Genomic DNA, 25,772 nt, shown 5'->3' with positions numbered 1-25,772 from the left:
AGCACATTTATACAGCAATAATTTCGCAGATACAAACTTCAGTTTTGTATTCTACAAAAGTCTTTGAATATTCTTCTCTTTACAAAATGGAACATTACAAAAATACAGACAATTTAATATGATTTTTTTATACAAATGTCTCTAATTGTAGTTATTTTCATTAAAATATTACTACCACAGAACTACAATATTTTAGTCGACTATAAAAAATTAATTCAATGCTTTTTTAAGCAGCAAAATGTAAATAACACAGGTCAGGACACAGTTTATAGTCATAGTGGATATATCTAAAATTGTTTCAGAAATAATATTTTACATAGTTAATTTTTAAGGTTTTATACATTATTTATATAATATTTATATATAAAAAAAATCATAGCTTGCTATAGTTGAAATGATAGGACGGATTCTGTAAGAAGGATGTGCAAATGGCCGTTCTGCATGCTTTGCGGGATCCCTTTGCAAACGCGCTCTGTGAAAGGGCTGCAAACCAAGAACCTGGGGTTTCTGGGCAAAAAAAAAAAAAATAAAAATAAAAAAAATAAATCACACTCGATAGAGGCATGACTGATCTACCACCGGTGTCACCAAGCGGAGCACAGGACCTGGTACCTGCCGTGGCGTGCACCGGGGTGCCCAGGGGAGGATGCACAAACCGACTGACACCCAGGCTGGGACGTGCCGCCCAGCAGCCCGTCCCAAAACTGCAGAATCAAAGTTTCCCCGGGACTCAGCCCCGAGGTCATAGTGCGAAGGCGTCTTCGGCAGAGCCGCCGCTACCCACTTGCAAACCGCCAGCTCCCGCAGGAAGCGCAGAAAATCTGCTGTGATTTGTTTTTGAGGGGATGGCCGGGAAGCGGAGGATGCTCTTCTCGTGAAGGGCCGTTTGTGGGTGCTGCGCACGCCTGGGGGCTCGGGCAGGGCGAACCCCTGCCGGGGAGCGAGTGGAGAGGAAGAAACGTGGCTCCTCTGCGCAGAGGATGGAGTTATTCAGCCTCACTGCGCATCTCAGCACTGCTCGTTAAAGGCGTGTAGTGTGAACAGAGACCCTTCGGAGATCTTTAGACTGGGCAAGCTTCTTCTAAACTAAGTCACAGTATGGAATAGAGGAGGCAAAAATAAACTAGTATCAAAAAGAGAAAAAAGCAACTCTTACAAACCAATCCCAGATCTTGACTCAGTGCTGTTTCTCGTATATAGTGCTATACAATTTAGTTGTGAGTTGGTTTTTCTCGCAGGCATTGGAAATCTTCATAGTAAATAAAACCTAAGATGGCCAGCTTTCCAAAAATCCCTTAGTGTTCATTAGCCTATGAATAATTTGGCGTTCACTACAACATGAACACTCAAACCAATTGCACATCCAGAACTCCGGCACCTCTCTTTGTTTGTTCGGCTTTTGAATTTCGTGTTTTGTTTTTTGTTTTTATTTTTTTTCTTTCTCACTGTCGCTTTTGACTTAGTTGACCACCACCCCTCTCATCCAAATGTCGCAAGTTGAAAAGACCACAGAGTAAGACTTTACTGGTCGGGCAAGAAAGTCTCTCCCTACATTCTACTGTCTGATGAGATTTGAGAGCAGCAGGTAGTTGCTGTCAGCAGTCATTTTTTGCAAAAAAAAAAAAAAAAAAAATTAAAATAAAATACAACACCCATCCGATTTCTCAAAGGTCTACACCATGTTGTGATGGTTATTTCGCTCAATGATGTCCACAGGTGAAAGGATCTCCTTCCGGATGGGTGGTGGAGGCAGGCAAGTCTTTGTCTTGGGCTTGAAGAGATCTGAGACGTAAAACACCTGTAAGAACAAGTGGAAAAGGCAAGCTTAGCCACACTGGGTGATGCTCTGTTCAAAAACCTTGGTTTACAGCATATTTACATATCTTTAAGTTGCAAAAATCAAAAATAGCACTTTTTGTGCTATTGAATGCCTGCCTGCAACACTGATAGCTGTGAAATCCCAAGTGCCTGCTACCACCTTTCTGTACAACAGAGAAGAAGGCTCAGACCTCACAAAATACAACAAAAAACCCATTACAGAACAATTTCATCTCTCACTGTGTGAATCAGGAAACAGATACACGGCCCATACTCCAATAAAATAACAAAGGTCTCTGAAGGGCTGGTGTGACTCACGGTGAGTTTAGGGATGGAGTCGGCGAGAAACAATTCATTCAGCCAGACATCAGGTAGGTAATTAAAAGCTTTCAAATCAAAGCTGCGTTAAAAGTTATCAGCAATGAGTCAACGGTGAATGATGCTCTCCTCATGCCCCACCAAGGCACCGGTACAGAGCCAGGGTCTGGTCCTGAAGCCAAAGCCTAAGGAGAGGAGGAGCTATTCCTGACTACTGTTTCCTAAATATCCTGTGATGTAACCCCTCTCCCGGATGTGAAAAAGCCAGCGCTTGGCAATTTCGGGAGGTAGAAACACAATAAGAAACAAAGTGCTGGGAGGAAACTTCCACATCCTCCCTTGGCAGCCGCTGCACAAAGCTTATCGGTCCTCCAGGACCGGGGCACTTTCTCCCTTGCCAAACCTCAGTCCTGCGCCAGAAGGGAAGAGAGTCAGACAGCATGGATCCTCTGGATGGGGCAAAAAGTGGCGAGGACTCATCGTTTTGTTAGCTGGCACCAAAGCCCCAAACTTCAGTCCTGCCGCCGACTGCCTCCGCCAGCCCAAATTAGTAATTAGCACACCCAGGCTGGGTAACACGGGGAGGGAGCTCAGGTTTTCCCATCTGCATCTCCACGTTTTCTAGCTACCCAGAGGCTTACGCGGGTCTAGCCGTCCTTGGAAACAACTTTTGCAAGTCCCTATCAGCACGGGCAGATAAGGAACCGAGCTGAACAGTGAACCTGTTGTAAGTGGCAATTTACTCCTACAATTATAACCAAGGATGCAGGAAGCTGAGCTGTTTGTTTCTCAGTTTTTATTGCTCCGTGGAAAAGCAAGGAAGGAGCTGACATAGAAACCAGCTCTTTTTTTTTTTTTCTTTTTTTTTTTCCCCCCATGTATGTCCTGGTGTTTGGCTGCCCAGTTGTGCAACAGAGCCGATAAAGTTGTTCGCAGGGCATCCGAGTGGCAGCGTGCATGCCTTTGGTTAAATAACGGGATCCAGCTGAACCCTCCGAGGATCACGAGCTGGAGCCTGGCCTCTTGCTGCAGCATCGCAGTGTAAAAACACGTTGAACCGCTCTGGCAATGGTTTTCTTTTGGGTCATTAATAACTGTAAAACCTCCGTTCGGCTGGCTTGGCGCATTTCTGATGCCATCTCGCTCGCTTGCCCGCCTTGGAGAGCTGGATTCAATCAAAAAGATGTCCAATTTCTGCACCGAGATAGCCATGACAAATCAATTTATGGGAGGAGATTGCTGAGTGCGAGAAGCATATGGGGATTACAGAGAGTCTGGTCCTTATTTTGGACAGGAATGAGTTATGGTGGGGTGTCATCCTGGGTATTTTAGTTCTTACTGTGCTGCTCACTGCTTTTCAGGGTTTAATTCAGGGACTGGGTAAGAGGTTTCATTTCTCTTTAAACTATATTTCACTTTAACATGGCTGGAGGTTATATAAACACTTATAGGAATCATGAAATGTGATCTTTGGGGGTTAAAACAGTGTGTTAAATCCTCCTAATGCTTGAACTGTTTAACACAAAAAAGGACTAATAAACGTGCAAAGTTTTGCAGTTGGATTAGCTCCATTTCCTGTAGAAGGTGCTCTCCACCCATAAAGAAAACTTGATGGCAGAAGACCGAGCGCGTATTATACAAAGTAAGCCAATATCTTATATTGCCACTTAATAATTCCTATTCCTTTCCAGTATATTGAAAAAAAAAAAGTCCTAAATCACACACACAGAGAGGTTAAAACAACTCATGTGAGCTAAGCAGAGCAACAGCAGAAGGAGCACATCCTTCCGACGCCTCCGCTTTTCTCTCTCCATCACAAGAGACGTAAACTACACGACACATAGCAGGCTGCCTACAACACGCAGAAAAACGATTTCCATTTAAGAAATCCTCATCGTATTTCACCCTGGATCCGAGTCGAATGTTTCATCAGCTGGAAGCGCTTGACACTAATGTCTTCTGCTTGTTATTTCAGGCACTGAAGGACAAACGTGTCTGTTGCAGCACAACCTGGATTTAAGCTCTGGCAGCCCTCGGAGATGAAACCCGCAATTGGTTTCTACTGAAAATTACAGCCTGATAACTACGGTATTTTAACAGCCCTTGACAATTGTCAGAGTGGACTCTTGAAGGCTTTGCTGGGGGAAGGAGTGTTTGGGAGCACGCAGGGTGGGTTGGAGGTGACGAGTCTTCTTCGGGTCCCTCCCTCTGCTTCAGAGCATCCCGTGCACAAGAGCTGGATCCCGGAGCTGGGCAAGGACCCCCAGGATATACCAGTAATTGCTCTGATATACCAGTAATTTCAGCCAAAAGCTGCTAAACTCTACATTTAATACAAACCCCAGGGGGTCTCAGGGCGACTCTTCCCCTTGTCCCTCACTGCCACCTCTGCCAGCCCCTCCTGGGCCATGGCCCACGCCAGCAAAGCCGGGTTTGGGAGAACAAGAACATACTGCTGGTTCTTCGCAAGCCGATGAAACGGGACAAGGGTTGGGTTTAAACCCTGCCCAAGTCCTAAGCTGCTGCCTGAGATGTCCCTGGCCACCAAGCCAGGCCTACAAAAGGTTTGGGAACAACCGCCCTCTCCACGAGCCGGCTGGGAAGAGCGGCGCAGGTTGCCCTGGGTTTGCAGGCAAAGCCGAGCCTGCCCGTGAACCTTCAGGCAGCTGCTTCCTATGTCGGTTTACCTCCATACAGGAAAGCCAGCCCAGCGCCGCTGCAGCCTCCCCTTCCCAGCACAGCTTCCAGCTGCTGGAGGGCTGGGAGGGGATGGCCAGCCCTGCCGCTCATCCCAGCCAGGAAGCATCCGGACGCCCGTCCCGAGCATCCGGAGAGCTATTGTCTCTCTGAAACTGCTGCCGGGATCCAGGGATGGATCTCCCGGTCCCTACTCCCCCCCTATATATTGCTGTTACCCCACTTCCCAAGCAGAACGGCACACGGAGAGGTAAATACCCCCTTGTGAACCTGCCTGGTGAGGGGCACTTGGTGTCTCGACAAGCCCACACAGAGAAATTGGGACACCTGGACTGAGACAAGCTGCTCCATTGCTCCCTGCCTTGCCCAGGACCCTTTTCTCCCCAGGGCTGCCAGCACTGTCATCACGGTGCTACAGCGACTGCTGGGATGGAAAACGATTTCCAGGATTTGGAGAAACACCCTGGCAACGTTGGTACGAAGGACACAGGAGCTGTGAAGGCACGCATCCATACACACACTTCTCTAATTTCCCGGCCGTGCATGGGACATGGGCATCAGGCAACAGCAAAACCCAATAGCTACTGCTCAGAGAGTTAATAATACTTCATAAAAACTTCCCGACAATGACATTTTTGTCTTGGCTTTGGAACATTATCAATGAGTAGAAAGTACATAAATAACCTATTTTCTCTCCTTGCAAAATATAATGTTAGCGAACTTAATTCCTTGCCTCCAGGGCTGCTTTACTTTTAGATCAGTCAAAAGAAAACACCAAACAAAAAACCCCAAACCTGCCCCCCCCAAATCCCCCAAGAAAGCAGTAAGCTGTTAAAACCTTGCTTTCAGGAGTTCGTACAGACACAGAGCGCCCATAACCCCCAGCCCCTTTGTTTCCAGGCGAGGCAGCGCCCGACCCGGTGCCCCCCAGCCTGCCTGCTTCGAACCTTTACATGTGTCACTTCGAGTTACAGGGCTGCACAATCAGGTCACTCTTTGGAAAGTAAATTGCATGGGAACAAGCCCGGCAGCCGCGGACAAGCAGGCACGGCTTTTGTTTGCCGTTTTCTCACAAGCGCTTTCGGTCCATTAAAACCCCCCAGCCGGTACCGAGGCACCCTGCCTCCTCCCCTCGCCCACCGGCTCCCGCTCCCAGGGGCGGCTTTTGGCTGGACTGTGCAGGGAAGAGCCGTAATCCCAACTACCCGAGACTCCCCATTGGGGGCTTGGCGGAAAGCCTTGCAAACGAGCCGACGCTCGTTACCGAGAGCGGCTGGAGAAGCAAATGCCGCTGGCTGAAAGGGAAATATTCTCCCTTGCTGGAATGCCTTTTCAGTGCCCCAAGCTGCCTGGGCGAAGGGGCCCTTTGCCCAGAAGCCTCCTGGAGCTCAAGGCTGACGGGGAAGAGCCTTAAATGTTGTATTTTTTTGCCAAATACGTTATTTGTTCAGTGGAGACAAGACGACTTGCTTCTCCCCCCCCAGCACAGCAGCGCCATTGCTCAGAGGGAGAGAAAAGCGCCGGCGGGTGCACCCTCCTTTGCCGGGTGCCCATCAGAGCACCCATCGTTGTGCTGGTAGGGTGCTCCGCTCCCGAGCTGCCCTCCACCTGCCAAGGGTGTTTGCACACAGGGGTGACACCGGACCAAACCCCCGGAGCACGCTGCCACGTCCCCAGCTGTAAGGGGGGGTTACGTGAGCTTGCAGCAGCACGGGCTGGGGACATCCCCGCTATTCCCCCAGGACCCCCCCACCCCCGGCATCCCCGCTGCCGTTCCTCGCACGGTTTGCCGTACTCACCACGCAGTAAGCCACCAGGGCCCCCTGCGCAAAGCCCGCCAGCACGTCGGTGGGGTGATGCTTGTGGTCCGACACGCGGGACAGGCCGGTATAAAACGCCATCATGATGAGGGTGAACTGGAGGAGGGGACGGAGCAGGCGGGCTCCCTTCCACGTGAATCTGGCCTGCAGATAAAACTGTGGGGAAGAAAAGGAAACAAAAAGGCTGCGTTAATTTGAGGGCAGCAAAGGAGAAGCTGTGGCCAAAATGTGCACGCGTGGTAGCACCAGCTTTGTGGGGCTGGCTGTGGGGTACCCACACTCTCATGGCTCAAGGAGTGGGGTGTTGTCAAAGAAGGATGCTCTTTGCAAACGCGTGGCCTCCGAGGGATTATAACCCACGGAGGGGATGCGGGCAGAAGCGGATGGGTACAGCCCTCCCTTGGTAAGCCAGGGACCCCCTGCATCCCGGCTCACCTCCCAGCCCTGCTTCAGCCTCCAAGTCCATCAAAGTCACACACAACATCCGGGAAATTCCTCCCCACCACTATTCAGTGCGTAACAGAAGCAACGTCCTAAATTTGGAGCACGCAGGACCCGTAGCATCTCAGAAGAAAAGCAGGAATAAACACAGCATGCCACAACTCCAGAGCCAGCCCCAAGGATTTCCAGATACAGCCGCAGCTGACACGGATGCAAAACGCAATCCTCTGACATTGCCATCACGTTCCCCAGCCCGAGCGCGGGGGTTTGCAGGGGCACAGCGAGCAGCTGCCCCACCACACGGCATGGGAAGTCACTCCTACCCAGCATGGAATAGCAACCCATCCTGGTCCTGGCTTGACCTAAAAAGATAAGCTGACGTGACGTCAAATGGACATTGCTCCCTGCCTCCCCGTGACTATCTCAAGCCCGTTTCCATTTTGTCCGTCAGGCACGGCCAGTTCCTGTGGGAACCGGGAAGCCGGGCGGGAAGAGAGGACAGGAAAACGCCAACTCGCTGCCCACAGCTCAGCGGGGCAGGGTGCGGGAAGGGAGGGACGCCGCAGCAACCTTCAGGCTTGGGGACCAGAGAGGCACCCGATGGCTCGAAGGGTGCAAAAGTACCTGGAAAACACTGCTCGGCCCCGGCAGCTCGGCCCCGCTGCCCGTGGGCTCGGCCGCAGCGGGTATTTTCTGCCTGTACCTAAATGAAGCGCTGGAAGTCAGACACAGTGTGCTTCATGGGACTCTGCAACATCAGAGGGCTGGAAAGGGGTTTAATATCCATTTACGATCCCTTTTACGCACCCAGAGCAGTTTACACTGGCTTGATATAGAAGGGAATAAAGTTCTCACTGGGTTTCCTGAAACCACAAATAACTTAATGACACCATTTACCTATAAAAGCAGAATTAATTGGAAGGCTGATAAGGGGAAAACATCGTTTTGGCCAATTTAGTGTGTTTGGCTGTTGCATACACATTCTATTTACCCCTTTTTGGAAAGAACACACACTGGGCCCTTTAGAGGAAATGAAACATCATGTCATTTGAATGGAGCAGATGCTCCAAATTATCCAAATTGTTAGCCAATTAACATGGAAAGAAGCAGTACCAAAACAGCTCGGTACTGGTTAATGCACATTATGATTCCGGGGAATAGATCTACAACCCAGCCGGAGTCTGGGAACGGAGCCACGTCACCACGGCACACACCCCACGCCATGCAAACTCGTGCACGTGTTGCTCCGGGGCGAGTTACAGCTCTCTGGGTTCCCACAGCAAACCCTCGCTGGTGTAGCACAGCGAATGGACCACTGGGCTGTTTCTCTAGTTTGTGGTGATAATTCCTATGTTTGGGAGAAAGATGAGTCAACAATCAACGTATCAAAATTAGGAGGTATGTTCCAACCAGGAGGATCTAAAAAATAAGTAACAAAAAAAAAAAAAAAAAAGAAAAGAGCATCGATGAGGAGATGCTTTCCCCTAGGTAAAATGCAGCTACCGCTGAGCTGGAAAGCTGGAGCTGTAAAATAGCACAAGCCCATCCTGCACAGTCACTTGCAGTGATTTAACAGCAGGCACCTCATCCTGCGAGCAAATATCTATGCGGTTCGTTAGCAGGGAACTGCACTTTTAGTTTGCAAGTCTTAGGCTGGTTGACTTGTCCTTGCCATGGTACTTGTGGACGCAGTTATCTGCCACAGAATAAACTGTGCAGGCAGGATACTCCTGGGTGAAGTATTCAGCGAAGGTGGTGATATGGAGAGCTGGGGAGATGGGGCGCGATATCTTTAAATACAGCTTCTCAGTGTAGAGACAACTTCCCTTGAAAAGACAGCATTTGTGGAGCGTAGGATTTTTAAAGCACACAAAAGATATGAAAACATGCTTCTGTTGCCATAGTTTAGGCTCAGGATTATTTTCATGTTCAAGAGTCTCAGCTCAGCCCAGGTGACAGTGGAAAACTTAGGTTCCAGTACATTGTTGCAGAGCAAAATTAGCTCCAAGTATTATATCTTATAAACTATTACTCTTGGTTCTACCAGGAAGACTGGAAACCTAATGTCCTGCTTTAGTCTTGAGTCTCTGTCACATCAAACCCCTTAAGATTGAGATTTGCTGCTGGATAATCTGACATTTGTCACTTTTTCACAGCCTTGACATCCCCTCAAACCATTCCATCCCACAAGCTTGGACTAAATAGGTCATCTATAGGTGAGGAAGCAAAGTATCAATTAAAAATTAGGAATAAAAAGTTAACCCTGAGCTTGAACACACAATAAAGCAGACACTTTTGGGGGCTGAAGCAATTAAAAAAATAAACAAGTTTGTGTACTGACCCACTCCTTCCAAAGCACAGCTCTGAACTGTGCACCTAATCGACACACTTGAGCCCTGGAAAAGGTGTGCAAGGGCAGCGTGGCACCGTACGGGGTGTGCTGGGTGCCACCCAAGTCCCCAGCACCCAACTCACACCCACACCTGCGTATTCTGGAGGAGTAAAACCCACCTGAATAGATGCATCTCGGACACTGCACTACTGGCGTGAGGATCTCGACCGAGCTGCTTTTACTGACGCAATTAAATACTTGGAAAAGTTGTTCATTAGTTCCCCATTCATAAGGAAAAAAAAAGGAAGAGAAAAAAAAAGGAAAAAAAAAAATAAGGAAAAAAAAGAAAAAAGAAAAAGAAAAAAAGAAAAAAAGAAAAAAAAAAGAGGGTAAGAGCACTTTTCATATCTCACAGGCATACTATGAGCATGCGGTACGTCAGATACTGTACAGGGTGCTCCAAACTTTGCCTCTGCCCTCAGTATGAAAGAAAAACTGAGTTAATATGAGAAGTGAAAGGGCAGCATAGAGGCTGAAAGGATCAGAATTTAGCTAAAACAGGAATTAGTGCCATAAGAAGTGGGAAGTTTCTGGCAGTTTATCTGAAAACCTGCTTTTGCAAGGATTTTTTTTGTAACCTGGGAGCAAACCTGAAGTGCTGCCTGCTAAGGACTGCCAGACTTGGATGGGAACGTGGGGCTGGATGGAGCCCTTCCTGGGAGGGGACGGAGGAGCAAGACCACAACCAGGGTTATTTCCACCACAGACCATCACAGGGCAGAAAAAAATCAGGAAAAGCATCAACAGAAACAAGTGTGGATGAAATGAGATCACATAAAGCAGCAGTTACTTGGAGCTCCCATCCACTGTCTCCTGGCAGAGGCCAAGTTACCACAAAGCAGATGGCTTGAAGGACATCATATCGCTGCTCTTCTGCCAGGGGACTTCCACAGTGGTGGTGGGGACAGCCCACAGCCACATGCAATCCCCAGGCAAACTCCTCAAGGAGGAGTTGGCAGGGAACACTGGCTAAAAGCATCACCTCCAGCCTTCCGGGGCTTTTCTGCCACCCAGAAATCCCATCCTGTTCACACTCTCCCCATTGCAAGGCTGAACTCCATCAACCACGTCCCTTAGTCACAGCTACAGTTTCCTTCTGGGAAATGGCTGGTTTTCTTTCTGTCTGACCTGAAGTTACCTCCACCTCCAGCCCCATCTGCAAACGGAGCGGTACCCAAAGCGATACGGGGCCAAAACACCTCAAACCCAATTCACCCCGGTGTAACGCACTGCCCTGGCTGGGCAAAGCCAGCTGGGGGAAGGGGAACAGCAGAATTCAGCTTTTAGCACCGAGATGGCCAGGGAACAAGGACAGGAGAAGGGCAGAGAGCTCCCAGCACCAAAGGGATGTGTTGTTTGCCTCTTCCCTGCCCGTGCTGGGTGTACAGCATCCCCCCCCCCCCCCATCGGGAATATCCCCATCAGTTCAGCAATGCAGTTCCCACCTCAGCCCTGGCCTTTGATGTAATTCCAGTTGACGCACTTAGGTCACCGCTAAACTCGACTCCAAGTCCATAACCACCACAGGGTTACCTTCACACAGGCACGTCATCGCTCAGCGGCACGAGGGTACCGGGACCTTCTCCGCCCCTCAGCAAGAAAGGCCAGTGCAAAGCCTCACCAGATACACGAAACCAGCAGCGTCTCCGATTTTTCATATAAACGAGTAGACCCCATTCTTATCCCAAGTCTTCAACCTCATCCACCAACGCACATTAAATACGCAAGCTGCCCTGTTTTACTCCCCTTTTATCCAGAATCAGCCAACATTGCTTTTCCGATATTTAGTTCTTCTGCACCGTCTGTGCGGTGCCAGGCAACTTCATGCCATGAAAAAAATAGTCAGCGTTAGGGTCTCACGTGCTCGAGGGGAGTGGAAAGCCCCCATCGCTCTCCGCAGAGACTCCTCACATCCAGCAAAACAAAACCGAGAGGTGTGGGTCAGGTCCAGGGGGTTGCGTGGAATAAGCTGTTACATACCTCCTCTTTCCTCAGCCTGCTATAAATACGTATTACGGGCTCACTCAGCCAAGGGGTAACAAAGCAAGGAAAATTAAGACAAAGAAGATTAGCCAAGCGTAATTTCCCCTTTTAAATTTTTTATACAAAGGCCTGATGTTAATTGGGTATTCTTGGTGACAAGAAGGCTGCAAGTCTCAGCGTTTAGAACTAAATCCCAGGAGATTTTACTGTATTGCAAGCGCCTTTTCCTTGGGACTTTTCCCCCGAAGCTCTCCAGGGCTTGGCATCTCTCTGCGTTTTCCTACGGGAGCCCATGGCCAAACTGCTTCTCCTTGATGGATACCGCAGGGTGCTGCTGCTGCGCAGGGTGATGGGGAACCACCAACACCCGGGCAAATCCTGCCCCACGGTGCAGGGAAATCCCGTGGGATGCGTGAGAATTTGAGTATCTTTTAATAGATCAACTAAAGCTTTCTGGCACCCGTCTCCATCAGGTGAGGCAAACTTGAAAACATTATAATTCAGAATGGGCTCTAAGAGTGAAGCCAGGGAATGCCAGGAAAGACGGGAAGTGACTTATCCTTGAAATATGAAGTATTGTTCGATAGGGAATGTAGACGCTGCGCTCGGGATGGGGCTGATTGGCCAAGCCTCTGCAGCTCTCGCTCAGCCCCACAAACATCCCCACTCCGCAAAGGTTCCCGGCAAACTCCCGGTATCCAAAGCACCGGCAGCAACCTGCTGCGGCACAGCCCTCCCTTCCCAGGAACTGGAGTACAACTGTTTTGTTGTGATTGAGATGATTCACTGATTAAATCCATCAAAGCCACCTCCTGCAGGTGTTGGCATGGTAGGTGCCACATTTCTAACCACACTTCCAAACCCCACTCATTCACTGAGCTGGGCAAGACACAGGGGTTTATTTTGCATTAAATAAAATCCCTCTGGATTACTATAACTTTTTTTAAAAAATTATTTTGGGGTATTATCAGCCTCTCCAACATGACAGATTTTCTGTCTCCCTTTTCCTATGAGATTTCTCATTCAGGCTCTGGCAGCGGCCAGGGAGCTGGAGTGATGGAGAGCAGGGTGCTGCAGGACAAGTTAGAATCACAGAATCATTTAAGTTGGAAAAGACCCTTAAGATCACCATTTCCTCACCTCCAACATGCACCGCGTCACACTGTCTTGTCTCAAGTTGCCTTTTTCTCCCTTCAATTTATGAGCAAACACTTGGTGTAATTTTTCCCCTCCCTTTTTAAGGCACAAGGCAACCAAGCAGCTGGTCAGATGGAGTCTGCTGCCAACCTTATCCCAGTTTTGGGACAAAAATAAAAACATTAAGGGATCGTGGGTGAAAAACCCTCCGTGGAGAGGGCTGAGGGGAGCAGCCTGTTGTCCCGGATCAGGCAGGGAGAAGGGCAGAGGCTGCCGATAGCCCGAGTGCTCCCGTGTGGGGACGGGGAAGGGCAGCAAAGAGAGAGCAGGGGTAGCTTTCTGCTCCGAGGCATTACGCAGGCACTAAATGCCACTTTTGAAGCCTGCTGCAAAGTCAAAAAGTAAATCAGCCACCAGGCATCGGTGCAAAGCTGCGCTAGTAAACGAGCCACGCAGGTTTTCCATGCATCCCATGGGAATGCTGCATGCAGGCTGCGGGTTTGGGGTCTCCAGTGCACCCCCTGCCACCAGCCCCGCAGGCACCGGCATTCCCCATTATTTCTCGCCTGCTCTGTAACTGCTGGATTTTCAGAAAAACATGGAAAAAACCTGGCAAAGCAACATGGTCTGCATGGCGCCCTGTGGAAACAGGGTCAAGCCCTGATGACTTTGGGCAGCCATTGCTGAAGTCAGTGGGGTGGAAACGCAGGGAGGGGGTGAGCGCTTGCCCGGCGAGGCACAGCCCCCCGGGTTTGTCCCCTACCCTGAAGGATGCTGCAGGAAAGAGTAAAGCATCGGGCTTGGCTTCCAAAAAGGCCTGGGAGTAGCATCTGCTACGAAAATACCTGGAAGGATGACCCAAACCCTGCTGAGTATTTGGAGAGAAACCATCACCCATTTAACAGGGACTGGGCAGTGCTCGCTGTTTCCGGATGCCAGGCTCGAAAGCATCTCAGGGCTGACTTATCTGACTGCCCACAGATCTCCTCGGAAATAAATAAATGCCTGTGCAAGTGATGGTTTCCAAACACAGCTTGGAAAGTTTTGCAAAGGCAGCAGTTGAGGGCTGAGCCTCCTGCGAAGCATCACCGGGGCAGCTCTGCATTGTAACACGGCTGGGAGGAAATGGCCAAAAAGGTTACTGAAGAAATTCAAAAGTTTTCCAAGAACATAAAAAAAAAAACCAACCCCAAAACAACAAAAGAGTAGGGGGGAGAGGGGGGAATGAGGAAAGAATTTAATATGCCACCCCCACACCAGTCTGGAAATCTTAGTAATTAAATCACAGAAATTGCTCACAGGGAGGGGGAACGCAGGGCTGAAAAGGCAGGAGGGAGCAGTGACAACTTATCTTTTCAGAGGGTAAAGGGGGGAGCACTGCTCACAGATAAAAGTTCACATTTAATGTTTTTAACAGTGCCGTGCTGTTTCTTTGCTTGCTAGTCTGGGGGACACAAATCCTTTAAGGAATCTGAAACCTTTTTCCTAATTTTTACAATAATAATAAATATTAATAATAATAATAATCTTAAAAAACCCAAACACACACAAATCACTACCCGGATCCTCCCGAAAAGCTGCGTGCGGGTCCAGCCCCTGGGAGGGCACAGGCAGCGTGCCTCCCGCAGCCCCGGCAGGAAGCACCTTGGCAGCCGCCCCGGCCCCAGCCCCGGGCAGGAAGGGTAGAGCCATTTCTCACTGACAAAGAAAAACAAGTCCCAGCCCTCCGCTCCGGATCCCGGCAGGCAGAGGCTGCTCCACCTGCTCTGCTGGCGCGTTTCGGAACCGGCCCTCGCTCCCCGACAGAGCCGCAACGGTGCATCTTCCCTCTCCATCGGTGCAATATTTTGGCTTGCCCAGAGCTCTCCCCAGTGGAAACCACAATGTGGGGCAAACAAAATTGCCCAAGTCATCCACAGATTTAGTAGGATTCGGATTTAATCGCAGCCTTGGCTATATCCCAAAGCTGCATAGCTCAGCTATCACCCCAGGAGTCTCCATCCCAAACACCACCGCAGGGGCCGAGAGCGGATCTTTCCACCACCAACTTGTTCTTTTTTTTCAACCGAGCCCCTATCTCCAATGCTCATCGTGTTGTTATTGCTACTGAACGGGTGTGAGCGCCTCAGGAAAGGGGGACAGGAGATAAATCAGCTCAATCTCAAGCAAGCCTGAGGTTACTTACCACCAAATACAGCATGGTGTAGAGGGAGAAGGATGCGTGCCCAGAGAAGAAGGATTTCCTGCAAAACAAAGCAGGTGCTAAGAACCAGCCGCTATCATCTCTGGTATTATAATTTTACATGAAATATGGTGACTCGCCTGCTGCTACCAAGAGGGTGTCAAAGCAGAGGGACCCAGAACCCCCAATCTTTTGGGTTATAAAGCCACCGTTACATGTCCCGCTCGCTTGCGAGGCAGAAAGCGAACGGACAGACAGGATGCTCGCATTGTTCGTCCCTTCCTGGTCTACTCGTGGGACAGCAGTTATTTCCAGGATAGCCCGATAACTCATCGTCTCGCCTCAAATAACCAGGAAACCATAAAGAAATAAGCAACCGGAGAAGCTGCTTGCTTCTTAATTGCAGCATGTGAAATATGCCCTTCGAAATGTCAAAATTGACCATCTGACGGATTTGATAGAGAGCTTGAAGGGGAGGTGCTGGCAGCCCTGCCTGCGTGGAGCGTCCTTGGAGGAGAAGTCCTCTGCTCCGCCATATGAGATGGCTCGAGCTGTTCACCATGAGCTCAGCTCTTAGGGTGAATTCCCACATTGAGCAACCGCTTGGGGAAACAATAGTGCAGGAGTAAAGAGAAAGGAAAAGATATGTTATTCAGCCAAGTCCCGCAATTCCCGAGGGAAACCGCCTGTCCCTGGCAGACGGAGTTACAGCCTTCGCAGAGAAAGCGGCGTTTGCATCATCTATTGCTGGCAGACAAACCCTAAGACATATTTAGCGTAAAACACCATTTCGGCGGCAGCAGCCCATGGCTTTGACACCACGGGCTCTCACCTGGCTTCCTGGACCTTGCTGTCGCTTCCCCTGCAGGTGTAGTTTTGGATGTAAACTCCCTTAGCGCAGTTGATGGTGGAGAAATCCAAATCGCAAACTTCCAGGAAATGCGGCCGCAAGCGCCCGACGGACACTTTGGCAATGTCTGTGAAGGACTGGCTGATGGCGCAGCCGAAAACGAAGCAGCCCACTTGCTTGTAGAGAGCAGCCACGTAGGGGTTCTGGATAAAGGAGCGTGACTTCTCCTTCAGGTAGTGGATGCGGTAGAGCTCTCCCGTTATAATCTGCGGGCGAAACGCAACAGAGAGGTTAGAGAGCAGGAAAGATGCCGTGCGAGACCAGCGATGGGTGGCAAACGCAGGGCTGAGACAGCTCTTTGTGTTCTGAGCATCTCGAACCAGCAATCTGCTTCCACAGTGAGGAAGGGTTGCTCAGAGCCCAGCATCTCTCTGTCCTCCTCCTTTTCCCTCTCAATTTTGCAGTGCGTAAAATGTTGTTCACGATTTGATAAACAAGAAGAAAGAAAAAAAAGCTAGAGTTTGGTTTAGCACGTTGGCACATCTTTACAGAAGTGAAATAGCACCCTGGATCTATACCAGCATAGGGGGAAAAAAAATGAACATAAACCAGATAAAGAATCAGTGTGTGTTTGGGAAAGAGAGGCCAGATCCACTACCCTCTTATCGAACTGGTTTTGGAGGAAAGCAAATGAACCACCTGCTTATCTTTGTCTCTGAAAACCGTGAAGGCAACAGACTCAAAGCCCCAAACTTTTCAGATTCTGGCCCAAAATTTGCCACCACCAGACCTGATTCGAGCTGCCCAAAGCCTCCGTAAACACCAGTTATTTCTGGGCATTTCAAGAGATCTTGCCATTGCGTGGCAGCAAATCCTGTATTTCTCGTGACAGGAGTGCTGGCATTTGACAGTATCACCGTAAATCACAGTCAGGGAGCAGAGGGCCTGACTTCTCCTAATCCCCACTCTTAAAAGGCTGGTTAATGAAAATCAGGCTGTGAAACGAAGTCCAAATGTCTCACCTCTCCCAAAGAAGCAAAAGCTTAAATTGTTCTCCGTCACGTTAAACACCTAGTTTTTGAGCTCCAGATTTACAGCTTTAGGATTTTATTCATTACTTTAAATGTTTTTATACCTGAGTAATAAATGGAGGCGGGGTGGGTTTTTTTTTTCCCCTGGTCTCCCCCTCATCCCTGACCCTCTCTAGTCACAAGGACTACGATACGTAAAATTAACTGTCAGAAAAAATGCCTTCACGTTAATCCCTTTCTGGAGCAGCCAGCAATATTCCTCCCGGTGTGGCAGCCAGCCAGCGGCGTGCAGGAGACAAGGCTCCCCTGCCTACCTTTTTTAAAAGCTTGGCACAACCTTTGGAAACTAATAAACTGGAAAAGTATGGCAATTAGACTAAGAGGAGATGAAGCTGTATCATTGTTTGAACTCACTGGTACCGTGGCTTGAAGAAACCAAGGCAGCTGAAACTGCAGCTAAGCAGGCTTTATCGAAGAGAGATACAAGTATAATAATAAAAAATGAAGGCCAAGCTCTCTGCTACCATGCACAGAAATACTTTGGGTGGCCGCACCGTCATCTGGGGTTTACATGTCACCACTAAGACGCACTCTTGGAAATCTGGTGGTGGCCAAGAGCTCTCTGGGGACCTGCAGCTAACCAGCTCCGGCATCATTTTAACCCTCTCAGACTCCAAAGACCATGGTTTATCTCCATTTTGAACCACCTTCCAGCACAAGCTGGCAGCCAGGACATCTACAGGCATGAGGACCGCAGAGGGAGGTTGGAGCCTCTCCTGCTCCTCTGGCAGGAGGCAGCTCCAGGGTGTCCTGGATGGACACGGATGCTCCTGCATGAGGGCACAGACACCCCCTGCAGCCTCCCAAACCCCTAAATTCACAGGAAGGGGAGCCACGAGGCTCAAAACTCATGGCTTTTGCAGAGGAGAGACGAGACAAACTAAGGATGACATCTAATACCGGCAGATGTGCCATTTCTCCAAACTCACAAACAGATCCACGTAAATCCGAGGCTCCTGGCCTGGGTAAGGCATGTGACCGTTTTAAACAAGGACCAACAAAAGTCTGGGGATTAATATTTTTCTCTCACCGTTGGTGGTCTGGGTAATTGCACACATGTAGCAGATTGTAAATTGGAGACTTCATTCCCTCGCTAACACGCTGCTGGGCAGCCATGAACCCTCCCTGCTTAGTTAAAGCCATGGCTCAACCTTAACGAGAAGCTAAAAATTGGGTAAACTCATTTTTTTTGGCAGTGCCGTCCCAGATAAAGCAGGATGGTGAAAAACTAATGCAGCACAGACGTGCACGAACTGAAAGGACATCCTGAGAAGAAAACAAGTCTTTAAGATATTAAACTCTTCTTATGCCTTGCACTTCTGGCGAGCCACCCGCACGGGATGTATGCCATACGTATGTGATGGGCACAGCCCCCGGGGGACCGCCACTAGAGAGAATCCAGTATCAAACTTTTCTGTCTGTGAATGCCTTTTGCAGCCTTTTGGCTGTCGTGCCCATTTTATCATTGCTATTATAAGGTATCACGAGCAGTCCAATTAGCCTGTAATTACTTTTAGAGCTTTTCTAATCACTTACATCTCTGGTGTAACGTTCTCTGTGTCTAATCACATTGAAGTGTATCACCTTCAGCTGTAAAACAATCAGCTAATCCAGCTGTGTAACTTAGATCACCTAGCAAATTAATTTTCTTAGGTATTTTCTATAGGCTTTCAAGACCCATCAGGGTGAGCAGGGCAGCTCAGCAGCGGTACCCGTATGAGGCTCAGGAAAAGGAAAATGCCACCTTCCCCGGCCATCCCAGGGACCGCCAACATGCTTCTGAGCCCAAGATGATCAAATTAACCATCTTCCAAGCAAGAAGAGCAGTTAGGAGAGGCGTGAGAGCGCACAGCTCAGGGGCACGAGCCAGGGTCATCTGCATGGAAATTTGCCTGAAGTCAGTAAATAAATAGGTATTAAACCCAAATGCATATCCTCTTCTCACATCCTGATCGAAACAAAGGTCTTTGCCTCTGCCATTTCCCTAAAGAGCACTCTGGGTGTCCTCAAGTCACTTAAAACACAACCCGGACCTTTTACCCTGGGCTAGACTGCCCGTGACGCCCCGTAAAGCAAGGGCGCGAAATTTTGGCCGCGCCATCCAAAACGCCGGCTCCCTGGAAGTCCTCATAACCGCTGTCCTGCCTTCCCAAGGCAAACGTTGCGAGCGAAAGGAGCAGAGTCAGTGCTTTGTGGATTTGGAAGGAATTCCTATTATGCTACAGTAATGCTGGTATCTGGGTTACATCTGAAAAAAAGAGGTCAGGCTGACTTGAATTTTCCATGCGTGCTGCCATAGCAAAGAAATCTGTTGCTTCAATTCCTCGTTAGCCATTTGTATCACTCAACAGCAAATAACCGAGCTTTTGAATTTACCTTATTAAGTTACATTTGTTGTGGGCACTGCAAAACCAGGGCAGAAACATCTAATTCTTTGGGGATTTTCTTTCTCTTTTAATTGACCTGCTATTTCGTGGTAGAAAGCTGATGGATCACATAGGCAGCTGATTATATTTCCAGTTTCTGTTCCAACTCCTGTATTTGCCACTGCCTCATTACTGATCAGAAGCACACTCTGCATGGAGCCGGCATGCCGATAGCTCAGGCTGTAATGCGAAAATGAGAGGCTTTTTCATTTTGTTTTTATGGCTTTTCCACACTCAGGGGTAATTCACCTGCAGGGTAAAATTCTGCCGTGTTTATAGAATTGGGGGTCTGGCACCTTTGGGGTTTGTTTTGAGGAGGGAGGGCGCATAGGAACAAGGCACTTTTGGGGACCGACTTTGCTAAGTGAGTATATGTGGTCAGGAAATGATGGAGAGATCAGGAAACGATGGAGATATTCACGGCACGAAACAGCAAGGCAGGGAACGGGGTATTACCAAAGCAGGCACCGTGCCATGCTAAAATACCTATTGCCCGTGACATTGGTCCTGTGAGGAAAGATGAAAGCTAGGAGGAGAACAAGTGCTCCTGACCTCTCCATCCCCATCCCTCCCCAGCTGAAGGACCAAGAGGAAGGCAGCACCTCTGGGAAAGCACCCGAGCTGTGCTGGCGGCAGGTGAGAAGGAAGATGTAGGTACTTTTCATAGGGGAATTTCACCCTCAGCTGGAAGCGTTTAACCAACAACCACGAGAGAGCTCTTGCCTCCTGCCCCAGCACCAGATATGTGCTGGCATAAGGAAGCTCGGTTCCACGGGCTGAATGAATTCAGCGTTTTGGCTGACATATAAAGCTCTCACCGTGCAATCGTTTCCTAGCACACCTCTAGGAAACCTGGCAGAAAAAGAGAAATGAGGAGGCATTGGGAAGGTGGTGTATTAACTACTTTTTACAGTGAGGACTCTGGGAATAAGCTCCCCATGGAAGGTTTTAATTGTCTTTTTAATATGACTGTGATACACAATCTCTTAAAAATGTAATGCTAACCTGTGAAACTTTTCCAGGCACTGGTTAGCTGAAAAGACTTTTTTTTTTTTTTTTAAAAACCTTATAAAATAGGCAAATACCAAGAGTTATTTGAATAGAGACAAACCCTGCCAAGTCCTTATCGACACTCAAGTCTTTTTGCTTCTACACTGAACTCCTACCGGAGGGTGAAAAAGCTCTTGTGGAGCTCACAGACTTGCCCAAACAGCTTTGGGCCTGTTTACGGGCTTCAAGAGTAATCTCATTCCTCCCATTGGAAGCTTTCATTTGCAAATGTTTACTACTCCATGCTCACGTGGAACTCAAATAATCACAGAGGAGATGTGCACCTCGGTAGATAGCTTGGACATACCAGCAAGATTGCGTTAAACCCCCAAAGAAACAGCTAAACCAGCTAAAGAGGTGACAAAAAGCCACCGGGGATGTCCAAGGGACAGGAGAGGAAGTTTCGGAGGCGGTACTTACAGCGAGGATAGTAATGAGGATGCCCGCAGCACATAGCACTGCGTCGTTGATTGTCTCCATCGTCTTCAGCGGGTACCTGATGCTGTCGTCATCACAGTAGAAGCCCCGCTGGTAGGGCTGGATTGTGCTCGTTTCAATGATGAGGAAAGGCAACCCAGCTGGAAAGAACGGGAGACAATAACCAAACCCATCAGCAATAGAGACAAACACAAGCGACTCCCCCCCCGCCCCCCCAAAAAAAGACCCAGCTAGAAAACCCCTTGCAAACCACACAGCACCGTTCCTGATGCTTTTCTTTCCATATTGCTATCTTTCCAAAGGGAACAGCATTGGGATTTGTTTTTCCAAGTCACTCTTGCGGGGAAAAAGCATCTCCTCTGTTATGGTTATCAGATGTCTGCACTGCCTGGTTTCAGTTAAGCCTGGTGCATTGCAAATATTAACTTACAGGAACGGACCCCTAAAGCAATCCCTCTGCAAAACGCCATGAAAACGAACCTGGCACTTTTCTCCAGGGAGGGCCCGATGCACTGCCAAGCGCCCCACGGCAGGGCAGCCCAGAGCTGTGCAAACAAACACTGGAGGATCCAGTATCAGCACGGCTTCTCCTACCTGGTCAGCCCAGCTACGCTCCATCCCCGTCACTTATACGCCTGTGAAGCCTTCCTTGGCTCCCTCCTCTCTGTATTTAACAGGTATATGTGTGTTTGTACCTACTAATGCCATAAGACTACGTGCTCTGAGCAGCTGTGGGACACCCATCCTTGACCCATCCATGCAAGGGGAAGCTGAGCACGCACCCGACCAGCCCATCCACAAGAGCTGCTGAACTCCCATCAGAGCCCGTTCGCCTTCAATCACATTAAAGCCATGTGAAATCTGTTTTTAAACACTGTTTGTGAACCCTCCGTGCTGGAAACCTGTGTCTGCACAGCTCAGCTAGACCTTTGCACCAGGCACGGAGAAAATCTGCTCAAAATCATGGAGTGATGGGTCAGGACACGTGGTATAGAGGGGACACCTCAAAATTGCTGCATGTCTGTTATTCCATATTTTAAGTCTTTCAGAGAAATACAGCGTTGCCTCAAACTTGGTAGGAGAGCTCTGGGATATTTCCCAGCCACGATGTTACCTTGAGTAGCACACCCTCCTTCCCTTCTCCTCAGTTTCCCCATCCATCTTTGCTATTAAGCCCGTCACCGAGAGGAGCGGTACATCCCCTCCAAAACAAGCCCCAGATTCCCTGAAACCCACGTTCAGAGTAAATCACAAACCACAAGGTACAGGAAACCCTTCCTCCCACTTGCAAAGCGAAACCCAGGTAAGGGGAAAACAAATGCACGGTGGTTCAAGCTGTCCTTGGGCCAAGGCAACAGGTCTCACGCCCAGATCCTACAGAAAGCACTAGGGAATATTTGTCGACCACTAACTTGCTTAAGTATCTGCGAGTTTGTTTACACAGCAAGAAGTCTAAGACATCAGAGGGGTTTTTTTCTTTCTAAAATTAATAAAAAATAAATAAAAAAACCAAAGTGCTGATGGGTTTCACCTAACTTTGTCCATGGTACATTTGTAGTGATCACGACCTGCTAGATGTGATTAGCAAGGGTGCCATCCAGGTTGTTAAAAGGTGTCGTCAAAATAATGTTCCCCATCTCCACATGAACCACTTTCTGTACTTCACTTTGCGCAATCCATTTCGGCTCCTTTTCTTATATGTTAATAGGTTTGCCTAATCCTGGATTATTAGGGGGTTTTGTTAGTCTTAAGAAAAAGGAAAATCTCCATCATCTCTGAGCAGGGACAACCACACGCAGACCTGAAGCCTCTGAGGTACCCAAGAGCGGCCAGGGCCATCGCTCAGGACTCCCTTCAGATCCTCTCTAAAAAACTTTGGAAATGGGTTAATTGCAAGCGCCAGGCCCCGCGGCACTGGGCAGGGCAGGATGGTTTCCACCACACGTGTGAACCAGCGAGGAAAGGTTTCAGAACCGCCTGCCCAGCTCAGATATGGTAAATAAAATCGGACATCTCGTGTGAATCCAGTTGATCTTCATTCCCCTATTTAACTGTTTTGATGCCTAGCCAGCTTGGCCCCAAAACATGCCTCTGATGCCAGCAATCTGATATTAATAGGCCACTTAAAAAATCCTTAGTTTCCCAATGAAAAATTGCAGGAGAAGAGCTAATGTTGCTTGGCACGATCCAATTTCACATGCACTTGAAGCAGCGGCGTAACAGTTGAACTCGGGGAGTAGACATGCCACGGTTACGTGGCTTATTGTTATTTCTCCAGTTCCTCTTGTTAATAGCTTTCACATGACAGGTCTGTAAAACACATGTTCCCACAGACAATAAAATACATCTGAAAGCTAAAACTGGCTTTAAAAAAAAAAAAAAAAAAGACAATAGTGCTCCTATATATTATGTGAACCCAGGAATAATAAAGATTTGTTTTCCCTTCATTCATTGAACAGCATGGGGTAGTATTTCCGCGTTTCAATTATACGTACGCTTGCCACAGCTATAATAAGAGCATAACTGACCTATATGGTATACATTTTCTTAAAGTGCGCATAGGCATAGTTCAGAAAATCCAATGGTTTTGTTTTCTCTCCTACGAACTTGTGGTTTAGTGGGATATTGCCAATCAAGTCTTGACATTTTTCCAGCAAAACAGTAACCTCAGATTCCCTTTTTTTTTCCTCCCCCTGCCCCCCCCCCTTTTTTTTTAAACATGAGAAACATAAACATACTCTCCGTAGCTGAACGGATATTACTTCGAAGACATAACACGCCCTTGATTTCGAGGGCTGGGCCAAAGGCTCCTTTTCAACCCAAGGAAGAGAAGACTTGAAGACCTCAGCCCATGCCAAATGGTAAATCGTGCTCAAGATAGCTCTTCTTCCACAAGGTTATTTCTTGGAGGACAGGTTGTCTAAATGACTAGGTCACCACCCACATATTTTTTGGCAAGGGGGTTCCAGCACAGAGAAGCCTGTAGCAGTGCCAAAAGGCAACTAGAGAATGGGTTTTGCAGAAAAACACTACAGAGGGAAGCGTGGAAGAAAACAGAGAATTAAACACAGAGAAAGATGCCTTTGGGATGCTTCAGCAAAACATCAGAGCCATTATTCCCCCTGGGAGATCTGCTGGAGGCAAAGGTGTGCATCCAGAAGTGGGGCTACAGCACACACGCCCTTGGACATGGAAGGCAAGCAGCGTAGGGTTGTACCATCTTCATGGTACATCTGGCCTCCTCCCTTCTGCCCCAGTCTACTTCTCTGATTCAGCGTCTTAATAGGAAATTCAGATTATGCATCCCTGGCTGCAGTGATTGGCATCTACAAGTTCAACAGCTGAACCCCACAAAGGTGCTAAGTTTTCAACCTCCACCATTTCCCATTCCTACCCACCGTACAAAACTATTGAGAATACAAGAAGTACATTTCAGAAAATGGTAACGAACAGTGACTTGCATTGAAGTGAGCAATTCACAGCAGGCAAAAAATTACACTGATTCTGGGATGGTCACTCCTCTCCAAAAATGGTCCTACTTGGCTACTTTGCACCTACATGTACAGACCTACTGCAAAATCTTTAGTAACGCTGTAGAAAGGCCTCACATCCTCATTAATACTGGTGTCCCCATGCTGAGAAATTACACAGCAGCATGTAGACCGTACCCTAAGGCATGGAGGTAACCCTGGCGCATCCATGTAAGACTGCGGGACCAGAAAAGCACTCTTATGCCCATCTCACAGACAGAGGAAACTAACGCACAGAACAACCAGATTTGCTTATTCCAATGCAAAAAAGGTAAATGGAGCTGGGATTACCTCCTGGATTGTAACATCCTTCACAATGCAAAGGAAAGGGGTTTTGTTTTTTTTCTTTTCCTTATATAAAGGGGATTTTTTTGCTTTAATAACAGAACAAGGAAATCCCAGCCACATGCTTTTATCTACACTATGCTACAGGAGATCAAACAGCACTCCAAACCATGAGTGTAATAGAAAGCTCTTGGGGACTGATCCTGTCCCATCCAAACGGGCTCAGCCCTGCTCTGAGCAGCATGGAGCAGGTATGGACACTAACGAATTGTGCAAGGCGCCGTGGGACGTGGGGCTGGACATTGAAAAATGATGTTGCTTTTGTTGGTAGGAAGTCCAGGTAACTTGGTGATCTCTAACCACTGGTGTCCTGCACTAAAATATCTCAGTGCAAGGTTTAAATTCATTTGCCTTTCTATTTAGTAAAACAAATCAAGTTTGGAAATCTAGCACCAAGGGAAAAAAATACTCCTTTCCCTTGGTCAGCACCTTTATTAAGAGGCAATTAATAGGCAATAATCTTGGGAAAGCTGGCAGCATGAAAGCTAAAACCCCATCACTAAGCCTAAACAAAAACCCTTGCAAAACCCGCATGTACTCTCTGACCAGCTTGAAATGTGCATAAAATCAAAGGCAGAAGAAAAAAGGGCTCTGTGTTGGGTACGGCACTTTGAATCTCAGAGTCTTTGAAAAGTTAAGGCTTGTGCGGATTTAATAGGGAAAAAAAAAAATTTTAAAAAGGGGATAAGCTTTCGTTGGCCACCCATTGGAAAAGCTGCGGAGGGAGGAGAAAAGGCTTTTCTGCAGTGACCCACCCATGCAGCTCTCCTTCCCAGCCCAACCTTCACCTTTGCACCAAATTAAACACTTTTTTTTTTTTTTTTTTTAAATGTTTGGGTTTGATGGAGGTTGGTTTGGTTTTTTCCTCCCCACTAAATCTTTCTTCTTCCAACCCTGCAGGTCAGTGGGATGTTGCTGGCTATCTCAACAAAGCAATGGTAATTTCTAACAAGCACTCTGTGATGTGTTTGGCTGCCAATGTCCAGGTCCTGGGCGTGTTTTTAAGGTTTCGGTAGATTAGATGTCTATCTTAAGTGAAAAAGATCATTAAATAATTTGGCAGGACCGAGTGGGGCATCTAATTCCTCATCCAAGACACACTCTGTAAATATTTGGGTACCTACAAGTGACGGGCTTTCTATTTGAAGTACTCAGTGGCTGATCTTGGGTACATACAAACCTTATTTGGTTTACAACATTTGTACATATTTTAAAATGCATAAAAACTAGATTAGCCTATGGTAGGCTTTTATC

At 48.1% G+C, this 25,772-nt stretch overlaps 1 protein-coding gene across 1 annotated transcript in view; it reads right to left on the bottom strand.

Moving 5' to 3' along the window:
• Positions 1-1,381: 1,381 nt before the first annotated feature.
• Positions 1,382-25,772, bottom strand: part of PLPP3 (phospholipid phosphatase 3) — a 44,332-nt gene continuing 19,941 nt past the window's right edge. Inside the window, exons 2-6 of the mRNA XM_075759316.1 lie at positions 20,626-20,783; positions 15,621-15,904; positions 14,792-14,849; positions 6,633-6,809; positions 1,382-1,798 (exon numbers count right to left, since the gene is read on the bottom strand). Of these exons, the coding sequence (XP_075615431.1) occupies positions 1,673-1,798; positions 6,633-6,809; positions 14,792-14,849; positions 15,621-15,904; positions 20,626-20,783 (803 nt within the window). The 3' untranslated portion in view covers positions 1,382-1,672. The remainder of the gene's footprint in view (positions 1,799-6,632; positions 6,810-14,791; positions 14,850-15,620; positions 15,905-20,625; positions 20,784-25,772) is intronic.

Source organism: Balearica regulorum, chromosome 8 (assembly GCF_011004875.1).
Source record: "Balearica regulorum gibbericeps isolate bBalReg1 chromosome 8, bBalReg1.pri, whole genome shotgun sequence".
Lineage (NCBI taxonomy): Eukaryota > Metazoa > Chordata > Aves > Gruiformes > Gruidae > Balearica > Balearica regulorum.
The sequence above is the reverse complement of the archived record's forward strand: the minus strand, read 5'-3'. Positions and strand labels throughout refer to the sequence as shown.